This window comes from Phytophthora cinnamomi, assembly GCF_018691715.1.
Source record: "Phytophthora cinnamomi strain GKB4 chromosome Unknown Contig10, whole genome shotgun sequence".
Lineage (NCBI taxonomy): Eukaryota > Oomycota > Peronosporomycetes > Peronosporales > Peronosporaceae > Phytophthora > Phytophthora cinnamomi.
Genome location: NW_027150943.1, coordinates 785,454 through 804,870, shown reverse-complemented (window position 1 = coordinate 804,870; position 19,417 = coordinate 785,454). Strand labels below are relative to the sequence as shown.

Sequence of the window (19,417 nt, the reverse complement as noted above, 5' to 3'; positions counted from 1 at the left end):
TTCCACTGCACCCGAAACCTGAATGAGCAGTTCGTGAGTCGGATGTGTTGTCTTGGCCGGCTGCCAGTTCCCCGAGACTTGCGCTTCTTCCAGCCATGTGTGCAGATGTACACACGGCTGTATGGTTCCAAGCCTTCAGGAATCAACTTCGACACGTCAGCACCTTTCTTGGTCTTGGACAGCCGCTTGTTCTGCTCGTCACGTTTCATGGTCTCTTGGACCACCAGCACCTGCATCGTACTCGCGCAGTAAGTTTTCAAGTAGGCCTGCCAGCCTTCCCAGCTCGTGTGCCAGGTTGTCGGGGGATCAACTACAACTTCCACCCGACTGCCTATACCTTGGCCATGGAGTGCGTTACTGATGTGCTGGCTCTCCTCTGCATCGCCGCACGCGTCACCAGTGTCGCCAGCTGTGGAAGCACCTGTGCTCTCACCTTGTGTGCTGTCTCCGCGCCATCCTCCTCCATTTGGACGTCTTCTGTAGACGCCTGAGCAACCGATTTACGCGGGATGTCGGAGAGTCCTGGACCTCTGCGCGGCCATTTACGTCCTGGTGCTGCTGATGCTTCAACTCCTCCTCCGCTACCAGGGTCTTTGCCTGCGCCCGCAGCTGCAGAAGCCACATCGGCCACCTCTGGTTGGACCATCTTGACTTGCCTTGATAAAAGCCGAAATGGAAGAGGCAACGGTTTCGACCTCTATCGGAAATAGGTGAGCTGTAAAATAATAATAAATTACAATCGCGGACCAATCATGTTTTGAAATCATGTGTGTTTCCATGATTGAAATCATAGCCTCCAACGGTTCCGATAAAAAAAATGATTCGTGTTAGATACCTGCCAACATACCAGCATATAACACGCTGGCCTCTCGGCAACGCATTCTCCATCAATTCATCGTCCATCTAAATGATACCCAGCGACGGTTGATAGTTTCGCTTGATGAACTTCTGTAGCAACTCCGCGACTCGATCTCGAGCGCTGCAACGTTTGCCACCCACGCCTCCAATGTCCTCTGCGATGCTCCCGCAAGAGTGGCGTTCGTCCGTGAGCGCGACCAGATCGTTGAGAAACGTCGTCAGCAGTGCGAAGCGCTGCTCCTTGTTGCCGAACATCCGCTTCACCGTCCAGTTCTGGTGCTGGGGGCCGAGCATCACGTGCTGCAGGTCCTGGCAGTCGGCGCACTCCGCGCCGTGGGCCCTCACGAGCGCCGCAACGCTGTCGCGCAGCTGGCGGAACTCGGAGAAACGGCGCTCCACCACGTAGTCCGGCTCGCGCTCGGCCATCATGAGCGCGCGCATGGCCTCGGGCGACAGCTTGGAGGCCGCGGAGGCCTTGTAGACACAGTCCGAGAGGCGGCGGCGCGCCTCGCTGCGCTTGTAGAAGACGCCAGCCACGTACAGGCGGTGGCCATTGCGGCGCAGATTCTTGGCCACGCGAACGCACTCGAGGCGCTGCAGCGGCACGAAGGAGCTTCTGCGGCCGCGGGCGTTCGACGCCGAAGGTGACGAGAGGGGTGACGAGCTACCAGCGTGGAGAGTCTGGACGGAGGCTTGCGACGGCGTCAGGACGCGCGGGGAGGTTGACGCGCGCGCTCCCGACGGCATGATCAATGCCGGTGCAGTCTTCGAAGTGCGCTTCGCCGCTGTAATGGCGGATGAAGTGTGTGGGATGGGGCGCCGGTCGAGCATGCGATCTGGTGGCGGCGAGTTGTTTCCGCGGCCTATTTTGAATGGCTGCGATGCTAGTCGGGCATTAGGTAAGACGCCGTTCGCTATGGGCATGTTGCGCGAGGAACTCCCGCAATGGTTTTCGCTCGTACGCTACGTTGCTTGTCCTGCAGGGAGTGATGGTAGTGCATTCTCGCCTGCGTCTCTACTGTCGGTACGAGTAAGTGGATACACGCGACGAGTGCAGCCAAGTCTTCGTGGCAGCCGCCTGATTCACCTACGCGTCGGGCAACTTTGGGTGGGGCGAGATCAGCTTCGAGTGCCCAACTTTTTTTTTTCTTTTCAACAAACGTGTCTGTGCTGGACTTGCGTTATCCGAGCTCTGCCGCGAAGTGGGTATTGTACCGTCGGACTCAAGTATAATAGGTCTGGTATATACATACATCACATCGCATGCGCGACACTCTCGCCATCGTGCACAGCAGTGGCCGCTGAGTTGGTGCTCAGCCGGCAGCGCCCGCACCGCCCTGTCCTTGCTTCGCGGTCTGCGGGGGGTCCTTGCCAAGGGCTTGGAGGCTCCAAGTTGGAGACAACCAGCGTTTGCCACAAGTCGAGGTGCTGTGGACCACACAACCGATGATGACGCCTGCGAGCAATCCGATCTGGATTGCGCACGCGCCGAAGCTGAAGATTGCGCTCAAACTTCAACCCCATGCTTACTGTCTTGGCATCACGCCGCTCCACGGCGATCAAATCGCTCCCGCAAAATCCAACTTACAGACTGTAACCGTAAGTTAAGTGCACGCTCACACGCTCGACGCCTTCGGCCGAAACAGACACCATTGCCCTCGCCGCGCGCCTTGCGGCAAGGCTTGCCATCGTCTGCGGCCCGCGAACTGGAGCTCGAGGCGTGGTCGCCAGCCGCGGCAATTTGTCTGGTCGCCGCTGACGGCGAGGCTGTCCGCAAGAGCCAGGAATCTAGGTGGCAAATGAGCCTCCGTCCGGATACAACAACGCCTCGAGCGCGGCACCGCGCAGGCGCAGATGGCTTCACTGCGCTCGCGGCGTCGCCGAGCCGACGGCGGAGGCTGATATCTGCGCCGCAGTAATTTCTGCCGCGCCGGGCGAGCGAGCATTACCCGCCCGTGGGTGGTGGCAGCGATCGTGCGCAGCACGGTGAGCGAGGCAGCGAGGCAGCGAGGCAGCTAGCTGACAAGGGCAACCGCAGCAACAGCTTTTGATTCAGCTGTAGCACCAACACTCTTGGTGCCTTTCCGCCTTTCCCCCCGCATGACCGCAAACACACTGCCAAAATGATGCCGGCACACCGCCGCGGTCGTAAACCGTGATCAGCGCAAATGCAGCTCAATTCGCTCTGCAAAGCAGGGCGGCGCCTGCAAAGCGCGCGCCGAGCCTGCCGCACAGAGCGCTCACCACGAGCGGCGCGGCGGAGGCAAGACTCCACTGTGTACAGAACTTGTTGATGCCACGCCAATCCGAGAAATTCGCATTACGCCGCGAATTTCTGGTCGGCGGGCCAATCCGCGGCCGCGAAGGACCACGTCGGACCGCGTTGGCAGAGACACGCATCCCCAGCTTGAACCATCCACGCCCGTTTCAAAATCAAACCCTAGCCCCCGATTACGCGCGGCCAGCGCTGGCGATCAGCGGTAGCCGAACCTTCATTTCGGAACTCGCCGTCAGGCACTCAGATCGCCTACACTTCCTGCACCACCTCCGCGTACCGCACTGTCCGATCCATCGACATGCCGCAGCCCGTCGTCGCCGCCACCACCACCGCTTCTGAGGAGCACGTGCCGCTGCAGCTGAACCTGATCCCGCGTCTGGCGCGCAAGGAGTCGCAGCGCGAGATGCCGGCGGAGATCAAGGCGCCGCCGCTCACGCCCGTGCGCGTGGAGCCGCTGCGCTGGTCGGCGGCGTCCTTCTCGCTGTCCTTCCTGAGCAACATTGACCGCCTCGAGATCAACGAGACCGTGGAGCGCAACGGCGTGACGTACTACGTGCTGGAGGTGTTCCAGTTCCACTACAACTCGCGCCTGCCCACGAACGTCAACAACCCGCGCATGGCCGTCACGCGCCTGTCCGACGCCAGCGAGACGCACGAGCCCGACTTCCGCGTGGAGCGGCGCTACTCGGACTTCGCCAAGCTGCGCCACCAGATCAAGCTCTGGACCTGCCCCAACGCGCAGTTCACGTGCCAGTACTGCTACGAGTACGGCCGCTACATGCGCTTCAAGCTGCGCCAGCCGCGCCTGCTCGTGTCGCTCGCGGCCAAGAACGTCGAGAAGCGCAAGGTCATCCTGCAGGAGTTCATGATGGACTTCGTGGACCTCGCGCAGAACCCCTCCAAGAACACGGTGCACCGCTGCGAGGCCCACCAGCACGTGCCGGCGCTACTCGAGTCCTTCCTCCGCGACTGAATGGGCGGTTTACGCTCAGTCGGCCCGGCATAGTTTAGTCCAGTCTATTAGAAACCATAATTTATCCCAGTCAACGTGACTTTTATCCCGCAATCATGCCTTTTCGCCAGTGTCTCAGCCCCGTCGCGATATTGCAATAATATTGCAATATATTGTCCCCCACCAAGATGGACGAGGAGGAGTTCCAGCGCATCTGCGCGCTGGACGCGTTCCCCGCCGATGGCGACGCCGCGCAGCTCTCCGTGTCCGAGGAGACCTTCTCCGTGATCAAGCGCCAGCTGAAGCACCGCGAGTTCCGCGCGACCCTGCGCCTGCACCGCCAGGAGAAGGCGCTCAAGAAATACGTGGCGCGCCTGGGCGGGCGGGAGAGCCTGTGCCAGATCGCGCGGTCCGTAGACTTCTCCCCGTGCATGATGGCGCGGCTGCTGCTGGACGCCAAGTACGGCTGGAGCAAGACCACCATCTCCAACTTCTTCAAGGAGGCCATGAAGGACGAGAGCGAGCGGGCGGAGTCCGACCCGCCGAACCGCCGGGGCTTGTCGGAGCACGAGTACTCGCGCGTGATGAAGGAGGTGGGGGCGTTTGTGGGTGCAATTAAAATGACGTGGAGGACTCATATAATGCCTGTGTGTTTTGCTGCTGGTAGATTCGCGAGTGCATTGATGAGGACCTGTACTGCTCGCCGCTGGCAGATCGCATCCGCCACAACATGGGCGTCGAGTACGAGTACCTGCTGCTGGAGACGCTGCGCAACCGGCAGCTCGTGTTCGAGAGCGAGGACGTGCTGCGGGAGAAGGGGCTGTCCAAGACGCCCGACGTGAGGCTCTTACTGCCCATCGGCGTCAAGGACCCCAAGAGTGGACGCCTGCACGTGGTCAATTGGATTGACAGCAAGGCCATGTTCGGCGATCGACACACGCACGAAACGGAGAACGCGAGTCAGGTGAGAGCAGGTGGATGCTGTTTTTGTGGTTGTCAATGTCGGTGGTCGCTCATTGCGTTGTGCCATTTGGTGCTGATGCAGCTGCAAGGGTACGTGAATCGCTATGGCCCCGGAATGGTGATATACTGGTTCGGCCACGTCGCGCAGCTTAGCACAGACAGCGATATCTACATTGTAGATTCGTTTCCGCAAGAGATATCGCTTCCTGGAGACTTTGATCCTCTCGCGGCGGTCACGGAACTGAAGGAAGGCGAAGAGCTTGCGCTGCAACCAGCCAAGATTCAGACAGAGTTCGACGAGGATTGGAACCCCATTACCATGTGCGAGCTGTAGAACTCCAGGGGGGAAAGCGCGCTTAGTTGTGTGATAATAGTACTTGTAATTGAATAATTTTAATGCGCCGACGCGTGTGGGCTACTTGCACACTCGTAAGTTCTTCGATTTCTAGCAGTTTTGCGCGTTGTTGAGCAAGAATGCCTCCAGCATCGCTGGTACAAGCTTCTGCGCCTCGCATTTGCGCTTGCCGAGCTTCGGCGCGCGCCGCTGGCCCATGATCACGAAATCGTTTATGAACGCGGTGAGGATCTGTCGGCGCTTTTCAGTGCCAGCAGTGAGCTTGACAATGCCCCGCGGCTGGCTGTACTTGTACCGGATGTAGACGAGGAAGTCCATGCAGTACTGGCACGTGCACTGCGGCATGGTGCTCACGGCGCTCAGCACGTCTTCGCGCAGCGTCTCGAACTCGGCGAAGCACCGCTCCACCTTGAACGTCGGACGGGTCGCATGGTGACGCGGAGAAGACGCGTCCGCCGGGTCGCACGGGCTCGCGGGAAGTCTCGATGCCGGCAGGCTAAGATACACCTCGAGCGCGTAGCGCACCGCCTTGTCCTCGCCGACGCGGGTCTCGTTGATCTCGACGCGGTCGACGCTGTTGAGGAAGCCGACGGACAGGCTCGTGTTCCAGCGGCGGTGCGCCTCGAGGTCCAGCTGCAGGCGCTGCTGCATGCCTTGCGGCCGCGCCACGGCGGGCAGCTCCACGTCCTCGCCGCCCTTTGCTGCCACCACGATGGCGCAGTCGTGCGGGATGAGCTTCTGCAGCTTCTGCATCTGATGCGGGCACTCGTGGTCGACCACGAAGGCCGTCGCTGCGGTCAGTGTCGTCTTCATTGTCGCGGTCATGATTGGATCTAATTGCTCGCTGCGAAGGAAATTGCGAAGTGCGTGGCGGCTGGCCGAGACCCGCGGCGACATGCGCTGCGCCATCCGCCAGCGTGATGATTTCTGTAGGCGCTGGGAAATAGAATGGGCGCGTCATTGCAAAACTGAAGATGTGAGACAGGTGCGATGACGTCCACTTGGCTTCGCGACGCGGATTGGCTGCGCAAGCGTAGCGCGCGGCTATGCACGCGGCCAAGCAGAAGGACCATCACTCTGGAGGATGCTCGACCGTCTCTTTCCTTTTTTCGCGCTAAAGACGCAGTCTAGCAGGCGGGCATCAATGGGCTGTGGACGAGCGTGCGAGCGCCTGCACCGCTTGACTGTCAGTCAATGACTGGTCCGCAGCGGGCGCCAGCCATCGCGAAAGGCGGCAGTCGTGCGTGACGGACGGAGATTCTCCAGCTCTCACGACCGCCGGCATTCGCCATATAATAGCAAGAGCCTGCGGTGAGTGTCGGTGCGCGTTCTGCCGCCGACATGGGCCGAGGCCTCAACGGCGCCAAGAACATCATCGTCCAGAACGTCGAGTTGCTTTTATAGCGCAAAATAAAAAGCGGTGCTGCCTTCGTCGTGGGGTCCTGCCATTTGCACGGCGCTACGGGCCCATGAACCGCCAACTATTGAGAAGAGGATAGTTGCTAGAGATCCTTGGGTGTGAAGGGAAGCCAATGATCGCGTTCGAAATTGCAGATTTGGCTATCTTTCATACTCCTGTTGCGAAATCGACCGAGCTGGCCAAGCCGAGTTAATTACAGCAAGAGATCTGGTCCAAGCGATTAATTCAGCAACAGCTCTGAAGAAACGCGACCTTCGATCGCCCAGACACTCTTTTGCTGTTGGAGATCGGCGAAGAAGAAGGCTATCGATACGGAACGCGTTGAGTTGCGCCTGCTGCGGCGCTTATTCTTGCGGCTCTTTGGGCTGCCGCAACTCCTCCCGTTCTCCATGTATCTCGCTCGCGCGCAAGCCAACCGGGTTTCGCACATGAATGAGGTCGAGCCATTAATGTGGATGGTTCTTCTCGCTGTAGCATGGGCCATCTGTGGAGTGTTCTAACTTCTGGAAGAACTGGATGCTGACATGCCGGAGCGCCAGGAACCAGGAAATCACTTTCGAAAAGGTGACATAATTCTCGGTCTTTCAACCAAAGGCTCGATCAAGGAGGAAGAGTTGGAAGCCCTCCGTGGAGTCGTAGCTGGCTCATCAAACCTCCACATCCGCTTCTTCTCCCACAAGGCCTGGTATGTCGCCGCCATGCTCTTGCTCATTCTGAACAGCTTCCTCGTCACACGATTTGGACGAGCTTTACGAAGGCTTTGGAACGCTGCCGATCATTGTGGCCCCGCTGCTTTTGTTTTTGAATAAGATGGTCTTCCAACGCCGCATTTTCTGCGACTTTGTCGTCATCAGAAACATGGTTCGTGTCGACTCTCACACGCTCTACGATGTGGTTGAGAACTTCAGCGAGGTTGTCCGGCTGCGATCCTAGTTTGGGTCTTCGTTGCTGCATAACCTGACGCAGCGCGAATTATCCATCATGGATTTTCGAGCTGAGTTGAAGACACGAGTTCCAAGTGGCTCGGGGTTTATCAACTTGGAAGCTCTTCGTTCGGTTCTTGCCGCGTGTGGGCTTCGTCTGACACGATTCCGATTCAACTGTGTCGTGAAGCTGTTGTTCGAGCTGGAAGGTGTTACGCTCGCACACTCACAGGTTGTCCGTCTGGTCGTCATGGCTCAAAACGAGGGCCACGTTGACAGCATTTCGGTCTGCCAGCACCAACCACACTCGTGGCTGCGGTCTAGCGTGTTTAGTCGCGACAACTTTGGCCAGCCCAATGGCTTCTCTCAGTATCAGTCGAACTACAACTTGTTCGACTTAACCAAGCAACTACCAGCGTCTGCTCAACGGTTGGTGAGGCCTAGTCTGATTGTCAACAGGAGCTCCCCTGGAACTGCCATCTTCGTAGCGTCGGATGGATTCAAGCATCCTATCGATGGAATAGTCAGAGCTCCCGTGCTGCTTGGAAAAGCTTCAAACATCAAAAACCTCCAGCATCATGCATCGTGTACGATAGTTCGTAGGTGTCGGCACTAACCAAAGCTGAGGGTTTAACGTGTACATATGAATAGGTCGTGAACAATGCAGTCTTGGAGACGGCTATGTATTAATACATAGAGTTAAGTACTTATAATACCAGTATTAGAGACTGTCATTTTACAGTGAGAGAGCACAGTGACAGAAATTAACCTAATGCTCACTGCCACATTCCACATAGAATAGCCCAGTGATGATTTTTTCACTGTAACATGAGGTCACAAGCAAATTGAAATATTTCATTGATTTGTGACAATTGCAAAACCTCTAATGTTGACGTTTCAACAGTTTCCTTCCGCCCCCGGCTATCGTCCTAAACGTGCGATGCCAAGAGTTGCAAGCCCAGCTTTGCCCCTGACAAGTTCTATTCACCTACATGTATCGAGATCTGGCTGTCGATCGATTCGATTCGGTGAGGCAAAGCGCAAACAGCATCATTTTTCGGCTGGCTCGCTGCTCCGTTCGCATTGACTCCACAAAACAAGACCGGAAGGTTTCCGGCTATCCATCGCGATACCGTGATTAAAATCCAGGTCGTTAAACAGTGCCCAATTCGAAGCGTTTGCCCGGCTCACAATAATAGAAGTGGGGTCGTGAACGTTGTCTTGAACGCAAGGCATCGCCACCCAAAATGCTTGAAGCCCAGGGGCTCAGCTTGGCTTTGCCCGGCTCACAGCCAGCTCGATGTCACGGCGACCTGCTTTGCTGGCACGGGAGTCACATTGGTATCTTGCGGGGTCGCCAGATGGGAAGTGCGGCAAAGCCCAGGATGGTGCCTTCCTAGCAACCCGAAAAGCCTGCCAGTTTGTTCGACGGTGGACGTGCTCATTTCGTAAGAAGCACGATGGCGGACGGGTCGCTCTTCCAGGTCGGCGAGAATGTCGAGTTCTGGAGGGTGCTGGTGCACTTGAGCATCCTGGCCTTCTGCCTCGTGCTCTTCGAAAAGGCCCTGCATCGCATGGAGCACAAATTCCCGGCGTCCGACAAGTACCAGCACATGCTCAAGAAAGTGTATCGCGAGCTCATGGTGCTCGGCTTGATCAGTCTCGGACTCAAGATACTCAAGGAGAACCCGGACATCGACAGCTACAGCAAGCCAATGCTGGCGTTCCAGGTAGCCGACTTGACCATCTTCTTCTTGGCGCTGGCCCTCATCCTGCAGTCCACCGCAGTGTTCCTGCTGCTGCGCAACCAGAACGACCGTGCGGATCGGGCTGAGCTCATGAGGACTGTGGACCTCGTTGAGTTGGTGAATTCCACGGAGAATGCGAAGGACGCGATGCCTTCGTTCGTCCGAACGCTGCTGTGCTGCGGTCGAGAGTCAAAGAAGAAGACCTACGTCAAGAAACTCGTCGAGCTGCGTCTGCTTCGACGTCTATTTCTCCGTCGCTTCGGGTTTCCTCAACTCTTCCCCTTCGCCAAGTACCTTAGTCGAGCGCAGGCCAACCAGATCTCGCACATGATCGAGGTAGAGCCGTCCATGTGGGTGGTGCTCCTCGCTGTCGCGTGGGGGATCTGCGGCTTGCTCAAGCTTCTGGAAGCTCTCGACGCTGACATGCCCGAGCGCCAGGAGCTAGTGGAGGCTTTCATGATTGTCGCGTGGATCCTCCTGCTTCTCCATCTCATGGTCTTCCTCTACTTCCGCTCCTGTGTCCACTACCTGCTACGTCTTGCGGCTATCAACGACGACAAAACTATCCTCACTGCGAACCTCCAAGCGATAGCAGAGGAGGAGGCCAAAGCTTGGCAGAACGAGGAGGCAGACAAGGCGTTGGAGATCATGAGCAGCATTCAAGAGCAGCACGAGGAGTTCGAGTACGAGCGAGTCCGGCGTAAAAAAAAACTTGCCAGGCAAGATGGTGGACATCTTGGAGCGGCGTTGTGTGGCCTATCGAGCGATCACTCGAACAATTTGAAGGGATGTGAAAGCATCAGTGGTGTCGCCCCGGGGTCGCCGAACATTGACATCCAGTTTTTCTCCTACAAAGCGTGGCACGTCAGCGTCATCCTTCTCCTCGTGCTCAACGGGTTTTTCATCACTCTGTTCCTTCAGTGCGCCGTGTACGACCTGGACGAGATTTATGAAGACTTCGGGACACTACCGGCGCTCTTGGTGCCGCTCCCGCTGGTGCTCAACGCGCTGTTCTTCCAGCGACACATTTTCTACGACTTCGTCATCGTCAGCAGCACGCTTCGCATCGATTCGCAGACGCTCAGCAGCGTGGTGGAGACTTTTAGCGAGGTGGTGCGACTGCGGTCCGAGTTTGCGGCCTCGCTGCACCAGCATCTAAACCACCAAGAACTCACGATTGCAGACCTTCGGGAAGAATTGAAGGCGCGGGATGTTACTGGCTCTGGGCTCATCGAAGCGGATGAACTCCGCTCTGTGCTTGGGAAATTTGGCTTCCGTTTGACGCGATTCCGCTTCAACAGCGTCGTGAAGATGCTTTTCGAGACCGAGGGGACGAGCGTCGCGTACAGTCAAGTGGTCCGTCTGGTAGCGATGGCTGAGAATGAATACCTCGTTGAAAACGGCCAGGCCGCTGAGTACCCAGCACACCCGTTGCTGCGACCAAGTGTGTTAGTCTATGACAGCGTGGGGCAAACAAGTGTGCTATCGCAGTCGAACTACAATCTGTACGCTTCGACGCGCCGGCTTCAGCAGGCCCAGTCAAGCATGAGAGAGGAGCCACTCTCAGACCACTTCATAAATGTTCCAGCAGGCAGCTTTGTGCTGCCACCTGTGTCACAGTGTGGCGTCAATCCAAATGCCACTGCGGTACAGCAGCCCGTGATGCCGCGCCCCAGTGTCAGCTCTCAAGCACTGCACGACATGTTTAATCTCGAGAGACTGTCGGATTCTCGCGCGCGCTCAAACACCAGAGACCTTTAACTTTTACAGCTCGTCATAATACATGTAGCACCTTTACTAACCAGGCTTATACTGATTCAATCGAGTCGAACTTCAATTTCGAGGAAATCGCACGATGGGGGGGCTGGAATCATCAGCGAAGTCACTCGCTATCGCTACTCTTATACATGAACTTGTTGAGTGTCCTCTGCGGGGCGGCAACACGTAGATTCTCTTGTAGATCTTACTGGTTACGTGGGTCACGTCCCCACTCATTATTATCCTTCTCACTTGAAAGGAAAAGCAAAAAAAAATCGTTCGGGAACGCATTCATGTGCCGTACAGCATCTGCGATGCGTGCTCGTTTGCGGTGGTCCTCGTTGAAGTGAGGTGCATGCCTATGCAAAACTGAGCACAGCCACCCCATGTTTTAACGAGGAGCCGACTGGTGGACATGTTGAAGGCTGTTTAGCCAGAGCCGCCTGGTGTGTATTGACGACGGACGGGCCTTCTTTCGTGCAAATGGTCTCGGATTTCCAGCTTGGCAGCACCTGACAATCAGAGCTGAAGACGGATTATCTTCGGAACGGGAATTCCGATGGAAGTTCGCGTTACAAGGGGTAAATACGTTAGTTGCCGCTGGTTTGAAGAACGGTCCCCAGCGTCGGTCTTCCTACATAGTGTAACATAATCTTTCGCGACACCCAACGGTGCACATGCACTTTTAGTACTTCATATGACGCGTTAGTACATGTACGTTAATACGGAGTTGTCTGGTGGCCAGTCTATCCATTCGGTGGGCAAAGCGCGAACATGGATCCTACCTTGAGCAGTGTCTCCAGTGGGACCCCACAAATTAAAGTTTGAAGCTCCTGCGTCTATCCCTCGCGATGCCATGAAGATGCGATTGTTGTTAAGATCAACTGGTCTTTATTACATGTACACTTCGAGCATGATGGCGTTAAGGCCCTGGTCTACGTAAAAGTTCTGAAACTCGTTCTGAACGAACTTGCGATTTCATTGGCTAGTCTCGCATGCGGCACTCAGAACGAGTTTCGGTTTTGGACCCGTTCTGTATGGCGTTCTCAGAACGAGTTTTGGCGTGGCCATATGCTAATTCTGCCCACATCATTACCGATGCATTTCGCTGCGACAGAAGCCCCTGTGAGGCAAACTCACGTTGTCTCTTGCTGTAGGACTGCGCACGGAGGTAGACAAGGTCAGCGGTGGTCCCTGTGTGACGGAGCTCACTTGTATGTGGCTTGCTGGACGACCACGAGCCTCTCACCGGCTTGCAGTGTGTGAACTGCTATTACACGCGCAGAACTCGTTCTGACCACGTTTGTGTTTGGGAACCAATTTCGGAACGCGTCTACATCGACCAGAACGTCGCGTTCAGCTAACCCAACACCTACTTGGAATCTCAGTACGGTTTTACTTAGACCAGGGCGTAAATGCCCAACCACGACATGCGCTTACGGTGCGTTTGCCCGGCTCATTGGGACGAGCAAACAGCAAAAACAGCCTGATACTGCACATGTATACAAATTATGTACTGTGCAATATGCGCCGAACACGGCTTTACCAGCTCAAAGAAAAACGCTAGGATCTTGCGAGGGCGTGCGGGCAGCCTGCACAGCACATGAATTTGGAGGACGGCATCGTCCTTTGTAAGTTCCCTGGAACTTCCAGTGTCTGTAACGTTTCGTACATGTACTAGTAGTTCAGAAGTAAAGGAGGTCGGTGGTGATCTGTTGTTTAGCATCACGTATGGCAATGTGAGCTGCCCGGGAGTTGAGATGGTGATTTTTTCGACAAACACGGCGAACTAGCGCTCATTCCACAATTGTCACCATGGCAGGCGGATCACTCTTCCAAGTCGGCGAGGATGTCGAGTTCTGGAGAGTACTTATTCACTTAAGCATCCTAGCCTTCTGTCTCGTGCTCCTCGAAACGGCACTACACCGCCTGGAACACAAATTCCCACCATCCGAGAAGTACCAGCACATGCTCAAGAAAGCTTACCGAGAGCTCATGGTGCTCGGCTTGATCAGCCTCGGACTCAAGATCATCAAGGAGATTCCCGGCATCGACAGCTACAGCAAGACAATGCTGGCGTTTCAAGTGGCCGACTTGACCATCTTCCTCTTGGCGTTAGCACTCATCTTGCAGTCCACGGGTGTCTTCCTGTTGCTGCGCAACCAGAACGACCGTGCAGAACGCGCGGAGTTGATCACGACGCAAGACCTGGTGAACTCTATGCGCGGTACCAAAGGCGAGGACGAAGCGGTGCCTTCATTCACGCACACGCTGTTCTGCTGTGGCCGGAAAGCCAAGAAACGCTCCAACGACAGGGAACTCATTGAGCTCCGTCTCATTCGTCGTCTGTTCCTTCACCGCTTTGGGCTGCCACAGCTCTTCCCGTTTTCCAAGTACCTCCGTCGCGCGCAAGCTAACCAGATCGCTCACATGATTGAGGTGGAGCCGTCGATGTGGGTGGTTCTGCTGATCGTGGCGTGGTCGATCTGCGGGATGCTTGAGGTTTTGAAAAAGCTTGACACTGACATGCCCGAGAGTCATGAGCTTGTGGAGGCTTTCATGATGTTCGCGTGGGTTTTATTGCTGCTCCACATCATGGTGTTCCTCTACTTCCGCTCATGCGTGCATCACCTCCTCCACTCCGCCGCGTTCAGCAACGATAAGGTCACGCTCACCGCCAACCTGGCCGCTATCGCCGAAGAAGAGGCACACGCTTGGCAGAACGAGGAGGCCGACAGGGCTCTGGAGGTCATAAGCTGCATCCAGGAACACCATGAGGAGCTGGAGTTCCAGCGCCAGCGCAATAAGAACATCGAGGCCCAGCAGACCAAGACCCGCGGCAACAAGGTCAAACGGCGAGAGAGTTTCAGCGGCGTCATGCCGGGGTCTCCGAGCCTCGACATCCGCTCCTTCTCGCACAAGGGCTGGCACATCATCGTCATGCTGCTGCTGGTCCTCAACGGGTTTCTCATCACGCTGTTCGTGCAGTGCGCGTTCTACGACATGGACGACATCTACAAAGACTTCGGCACGCTGCCGACGATCATGGTGCCGCTGCCGCTGGTGATCAACTCGCTGTTCCTGCAGCGCCACATCTTCTACGACTTCGTGGTCGTGAGCAACACGCTCCGCATCGACTCGCACACGCTGAGCGACGTGGTGGAGAACTTCAGCGAGGTGGTGCGTCTGCGGTCCGAGTTCGCGACGTCGCTGTTGCAGCACATGACGCAGCAGGAGCTGGCCGTCTCGGATCTGCAGGCAGAGCTCAAGGCGCGAGACGCGACCGGCTCCGGATTCATCGAGGTGGACGATCTCCGTGACGTGCTCTCGAAGTTCGGGTTCCGTCTCACGCGCTTCCGGTTCAACAGCGTTGTGAAGCTGTTGTTCGAGCTCAATGACACGACGGTCGCGTACTCGCATGTGGTTCGTCTGGTGCTGATGGCTGAGAATGATAACTTGTTCGACACGACCTCCGTTCGTCAGCAGCAGGCTCACCCGTTATTGAGGCCGAGTGTGATGATGTACGACGATCTTGGCCAATCGAGCATGCGGTCGCAGTCAAACTACAACATCTTCAACTCGACGCGGCAGCTACCCGTGATGGCAGAGCCCGCTATGGACGAGCCCAGTGCGGCAGACTTCGTCAGTGTTTCGATTAGGAGTATGGCGTTGCCACAGATCTCGAACCGCGGAGCACCCCAGCAATGCAACATGCCACGACCTAGTGTTAGTTCGCAGGCACTGCACGACATGTTCAATCTGCAGCGCTTGTCTGACTCGCGTGCTCGCCCCAACATTATGCGACTCTGATCCTCAGGCATGAAGCTCGAGCGATTGTAGCTCAACAATATGTGTATTGACCTAACTGGAAGTGAAGCTGAGGAAGGGAGACTTTCAACAAGCTAACTCTTGTCATTTCGTTTTCATGTGAGACAGTTACTGTAGTGCCTAACGACCTACTACATGTAGTAGAAGCAAGCTCTTGTCGTTTCAAAGCGCTGCATTGGGATAATCCCCAACCGGTTAATTCATTACACATAGTTCCTCTGAAGCAGCCGTTCAACGGATTAAAATCAAATGCAGGGCTTCAGAGATCGCGCGTCCTAGAAGTATCCAGACGGTCGAATCCGCACAACTCGTGGTTTTGGAGGGCATCATCGTCCTCCGAAAGTTCCAGAGTCTTTGCTGAGCTACAGTTCCTCGAGCTTTTCGTTGGTGGCGGAGGTAGATCGGCGTCGAAAGATGTGGGCCCGCACACTGGCGGCAGGTAGAACACGTCGTGCAGTGCTTGAGAACTCGCACTTGGGCGCGGGAAGTTCGACTGGTGCGTTGGTGCGCTGGCCACACAGTGAGAGAGCTTGGGGAACGATATGCTCCCCATCGAGGCATTGACGAAGCTGGACGGACTTGACCAGTCCAGCATGACACTCGACTGGCCTAGGTTGTCGTACATCATCACACTCGGCCTCAATAACGGGTGAGCCTGCTGCTGACGAACGGAGGTCGTGTCGAACAAGTTATCATTCTCAGCCATCAGCACCAGACGAACCACATGCGAGTACGCGACCGTCGTGTCATTGAGCTCGAACAACAGCTTCACAACGCTGTTGAACCGGAAGCGCGTGAGACGGAACCCGAACTTCGAGAGCACGTCACGGAGATCGTCCACCTCGATGAATCCGGAGCCGGTCGCGTCTCGCGCCTTGAGCTCTGCCTGCAGATCCGAGACGGCCAGCTCCTGCTGCGTCATGTGCTGCAACAGCGACGTCGCGAACTCGGACCGCAGACGCACCACCTCGCTGAAGTTCTCCACCACGTCGCTCAGCGTGTGCGAGTCGATGCGGAGCGTGTTGCTCACGACCACGAAGTCGTAGAAGATGTGGCGCTGCAGGAACAGCGAGTTGATCACCAGCGGCAGCGGCACCATGATCGTCGGCAGCGTGCCGAAGTCTTTGTAGATGTCGTCCATGTCGTAGAACGCGCACTGCACGAACAGCGTGATGAGAAACCCGTTGAGGACCAGCAGCAGCATGACGATGATGTGCCAGCCCTTGTGCGAGAAGGAGCGGATGTCGAGGCTCGGAGACCCCGGCATGACGCCGCTGAAACTCTCTCGCCGTTTGACCTTGTTGCCGCGGGTCTTGGTCTGCTGGGCCTCGATGTTCTTATTGCGCTGGCGCTGGAACTCCAGCTCCTCATGGTGTTCCTGGATGCAGCTTATGACCTCCAGAGCCCTGTCGGCCTCCTCGTTCTGCCAAGCGTGTGCCTCTTCTTCGGCGATAGCGGCCAGGTTGGCGGTGAGCGTGACCTTATCGTTGCTGAACGCGGCGGAGTGGAGGAGGTGATGCACGCATGAGCGGAAGTAGAGGAACACCATGATGTGGAGCAGCAATAAAACCCACGCGAACATCACGAAAGCCTCGACGAGGTCGCGACTTTCGGGCATGTCGGTATTAAGTTGTTTCAGGACTTCAACCACCCCGCAGATCGACCACGCCACGATCAGCAGAACCACCCACATCGACGGCTCCACCTCAATCATGTGAGCGATCCTGTTAGCTTGCGCGCGACGGAGGTACTTGGAGAACGGGAAGAGCTGTGGCAGCCCAAAGCGGTGAAGGAACAGACGACGAATGAGACGGAGCTCAATGAGTTCCCTGTCGTTGGAGCGTTTCTTGGCTTTCCGGCCACAGCAGAACAGCGTGTGCGTGAAGGAAGGCACCGCTTCGTCCTCGCCTTTGGTACCGCGCATAGAGTTCACCAGGTCTTGCGTCGTGATCAACTCCGCGCGTTCTGCACGGTCGTTCTGGTTGCGCAGCAACAGGAAGACACCCGTGGACTGCAAGATGAGTGCTAACGCCAAGAGGAAGATGGTCAAGTCGGCCACTTGAAACGCCAGCATTGTCTTGCTGTAGCTGTCGATGCCGGGAATCTCCTTGATGATCTTGAGTCCGAGGCTGATCAAGCCGAGCACCATGAGCTCTCGGTAGGCTTTCTTGAGCACGTGCTGGTACTTCCTGGACGGTGGAAACTTGTGTTCCAAGCGGTGTAGTGCTGCTTCGAACAGCACGAGGCAAAAGGCTAGGATGCTCAAGTGGACCAGCACTCGCCAAAACTCGACATCCTCGCCGACGTGGAAGAGCGACGCGCCCGCCATCTCGACAATTGTAAAATGAATGACCCACGAGGTCCAAATGGACTCACCATCTCAGCCCCCACGTGGCCTACGTGAAGCCGAACAACAGCTTACACCACGAGCCAGACTACGAGGCATTACAGCGGTCGTGTATTTTCCTAAAGCGACGGCAGTACTGTATTTTCGACGCACAAGGCCGCATTGACATACAAACTCACGACCAGGATACAGCATACGCGCCTGCAACACCCCTTACGTGGCGCTTCTCGCGCAGCAGCCGTTGGGCGCATTTAGTTTCGCGTTCTCGATGCGAGATCGTGAACCATCCAGGCGTACGAGGCTCAGCTAGCACATGATTCCGCGGGTCCTCCGTAACTTCCAGCGGTTCATTGAATCACCGTCGTCAAGAGCACAAAGTCACAGCACTACAACCGCGGTTTGTGGCGAAAAAGCTCCCATCTAAAGTGCCTATCCTACCACAGATCGACATCAACTTTTCGGTGATCGAGATGCGTGCGTGCGTGTGTGTGTGTATAGCACACAAGCCACAATTCAACAGCCCCCCCCCTGATGATACAGCTACTTGTGCTCGCTCTGCTGCTGTCGGCTGTGGCCGCGCAGCCCGCCGGCACCCGCCTGGAGCCCGCCACCGACGACGCGTACACGGTCGTGAGCCGCGTGGACGAGGGTGACTCGGTGGTGGCCGTGGTGCGCCGCAACGGGGTGCTCCACCTGCTCTATGACGAGACCATCATCGGCGCCGAGTTCGACGACCCGTACCTGCGCAAGCAGACGGCGTTCCCAGGCTTCACCATCATGCAGTGCGCCGCCTACCTGGAGGTGAAGCCCACGCGGGCGCTGCAGATCGGGCTGGGCATCGGCTCCGTGCCGAGCTTCCTGCGAGAAATGGATATCCCCACAGGTGAGACGAGATATCCCACCCACTTTTGGAATGTTTGGTTTTCGGGGGACTGACAATGAGTTATGGTTACTAGATGTGGTGGAGATCAGCGAGGCCGTGGTGACGCAGGCAGCCGACTACTTCCAGTACGAGTGGTGCCCGAGAGCTGGTGGTGATGATGATGATGATGACGAGGAGGAGGAGGAAGAAGATGAATGTCCCAATGGCCGGACGTTCATTATGGACGGACTCAAGTTCCTGGCTAGCAAACCACAGGACTTGGGGGTCCAGGTGGAGCACGAGGAGGAACACCCGTACGACCTGTTCGTGGTGGACGTGTATACGGGTTGGAACCCGTTCGCGTTCTTCGTTCGGGAGGAGATGCTGCACGTCCGGGAGAATTGGCTGACGCAGGACGGTGTGCTCGTCATGAACTTTGTCGGGTACATGCACGGCCACCGTGCTGCTGCGCCCAAGTCCATCTACCGCACGCTGCAGAGTGTATTCAAGTACGTCAAGAGCTTCCGTGAGATGGAGGCGCCGGACGAGCCTGACGCCGCGAACATTGTGTTCTACGCGTCGGACAAGCCCTTCAACTTCAACTTGCCCACGACGCGCATGTACCAGAACCCGCCGGCGAACACATACTTCAGCGTAAGCATGTCTCGACTGCTTTCTGCTGGATACGCGAGCTAACATGTTGTGTTTGCGCTGCATCTTTTGCTGTTGCAGGTTGTCAAGAATTTCCCGAAGTGGGAGGTACGAGTCAATTCGCTGCCATTTAGATTTGACGGGTGTTTTTATTAATTCGATTGTTGTGTTTCCTGCAGATTTTTACGGAGCTGCAGGCTGAAGTGGAGGTGGCAATCCACCAGGAGATGGACGATGAAGAAGTCCGCTTCGTGTCGTCCAACAGTGACAAGACTGAGGATGAAAATGCTGCTGCAGCACCTCGCATACTGACGGTGGCCGATCACGGACAGGATGATTTCCGTGAGATTCACGCGGAGACTCAAGCTCATATGCGCGAGCGTGTCCTGGAACAATTTCCACCGGCGCTCTGGAAGGAATTCAAGCAGAAGCCGGGCGCAACGCCGCCGCCGCCTACAAGCGTGTAGATGCACG

The 19,417-nt window shown here is 56.5% G+C and overlaps 8 protein-coding genes across 8 annotated transcripts; 5 read left to right on the top strand and 3 right to left on the bottom strand.

Moving 5' to 3' along the window:
* Positions 1-903: 903 nt before the first annotated feature.
* IUM83_05731 (uncharacterized protein) lies at positions 904-1,689 on the bottom strand (the record flags this gene model as incomplete). Its single annotated transcript, XM_067929886.1, has 1 exon — positions 904-1,689. The coding sequence occupies one exon, from the start codon at positions 1,687-1,689 to the stop codon at positions 904-906; it is 786 nt and encodes a 261-aa protein (XP_067798138.1).
* Positions 1,690-3,434: 1,745 nt separating this feature from the next.
* Positions 3,435-4,109, top strand: IUM83_05730 (uncharacterized protein; the record flags this gene model as incomplete). Its single annotated transcript, XM_067929885.1, has 1 exon — positions 3,435-4,109. The coding sequence occupies one exon, from the start codon at positions 3,435-3,437 to the stop codon at positions 4,107-4,109; it is 675 nt and encodes a 224-aa protein (XP_067798121.1).
* Positions 4,110-4,276: 167 nt separating this feature from the next.
* Positions 4,277-5,385, top strand: IUM83_05729 (Zinc finger, C2H2; the record flags this gene model as incomplete). Its single annotated transcript, XM_067929884.1, has 3 exons — positions 4,277-4,681; positions 4,756-5,052; positions 5,134-5,385. 3 exons carry the CDS (start codon positions 4,277-4,279, stop codon positions 5,383-5,385), a joined length of 954 nt encoding a protein of 317 aa, XP_067798160.1.
* Positions 5,386-5,496: 111 nt separating this feature from the next.
* On the bottom strand, positions 5,497-6,315 carry IUM83_05728 (Phox homologous domain; the record flags this gene model as incomplete). Its single annotated transcript, XM_067929883.1, has 1 exon — positions 5,497-6,315. The coding sequence occupies one exon, from the start codon at positions 6,313-6,315 to the stop codon at positions 5,497-5,499; it is 819 nt and encodes a 272-aa protein (XP_067798293.1).
* Positions 6,316-9,209: 2,894 nt separating this feature from the next.
* On the top strand, positions 9,210-11,258 carry IUM83_05727 (Ufm1-specific protease; the record flags this gene model as incomplete). The annotated part of the gene is made up of 1 exon (XM_067929882.1): positions 9,210-11,258. The coding sequence occupies one exon, from the start codon at positions 9,210-9,212 to the stop codon at positions 11,256-11,258; it is 2,049 nt and encodes a 682-aa protein (XP_067798176.1).
* A 1,812-nt stretch (positions 11,259-13,070) lies between these two features.
* On the top strand, positions 13,071-15,065 carry IUM83_05726 (uncharacterized protein; the record flags this gene model as incomplete). The annotated part of the gene is made up of 1 exon (XM_067929881.1): positions 13,071-15,065. One exon carries the CDS (start codon positions 13,071-13,073, stop codon positions 15,063-15,065), a length of 1,995 nt encoding a protein of 664 aa, XP_067798175.1.
* Positions 15,066-15,342: 277 nt separating this feature from the next.
* IUM83_05725 (uncharacterized protein) lies at positions 15,343-17,412 on the bottom strand (the record flags this gene model as incomplete). The annotated part of the gene is made up of 1 exon (XM_067929880.1): positions 15,343-17,412. One exon carries the CDS (start codon positions 17,410-17,412, stop codon positions 15,343-15,345), a length of 2,070 nt encoding a protein of 689 aa, XP_067798289.1.
* Positions 17,413-17,961: 549 nt separating this feature from the next.
* On the top strand, positions 17,962-19,410 carry IUM83_05724 (putative spermine/spermidine synthase; the record flags this gene model as incomplete). The annotated part of the gene is made up of 4 exons (XM_067929879.1): positions 17,962-18,313; positions 18,387-18,946; positions 19,025-19,051; positions 19,123-19,410. The coding sequence occupies 4 exons, from the start codon at positions 17,962-17,964 to the stop codon at positions 19,408-19,410; spliced, it is 1,227 nt and encodes a 408-aa protein (XP_067798174.1).
* Positions 19,411-19,417: the final 7 nt, after the last annotated feature.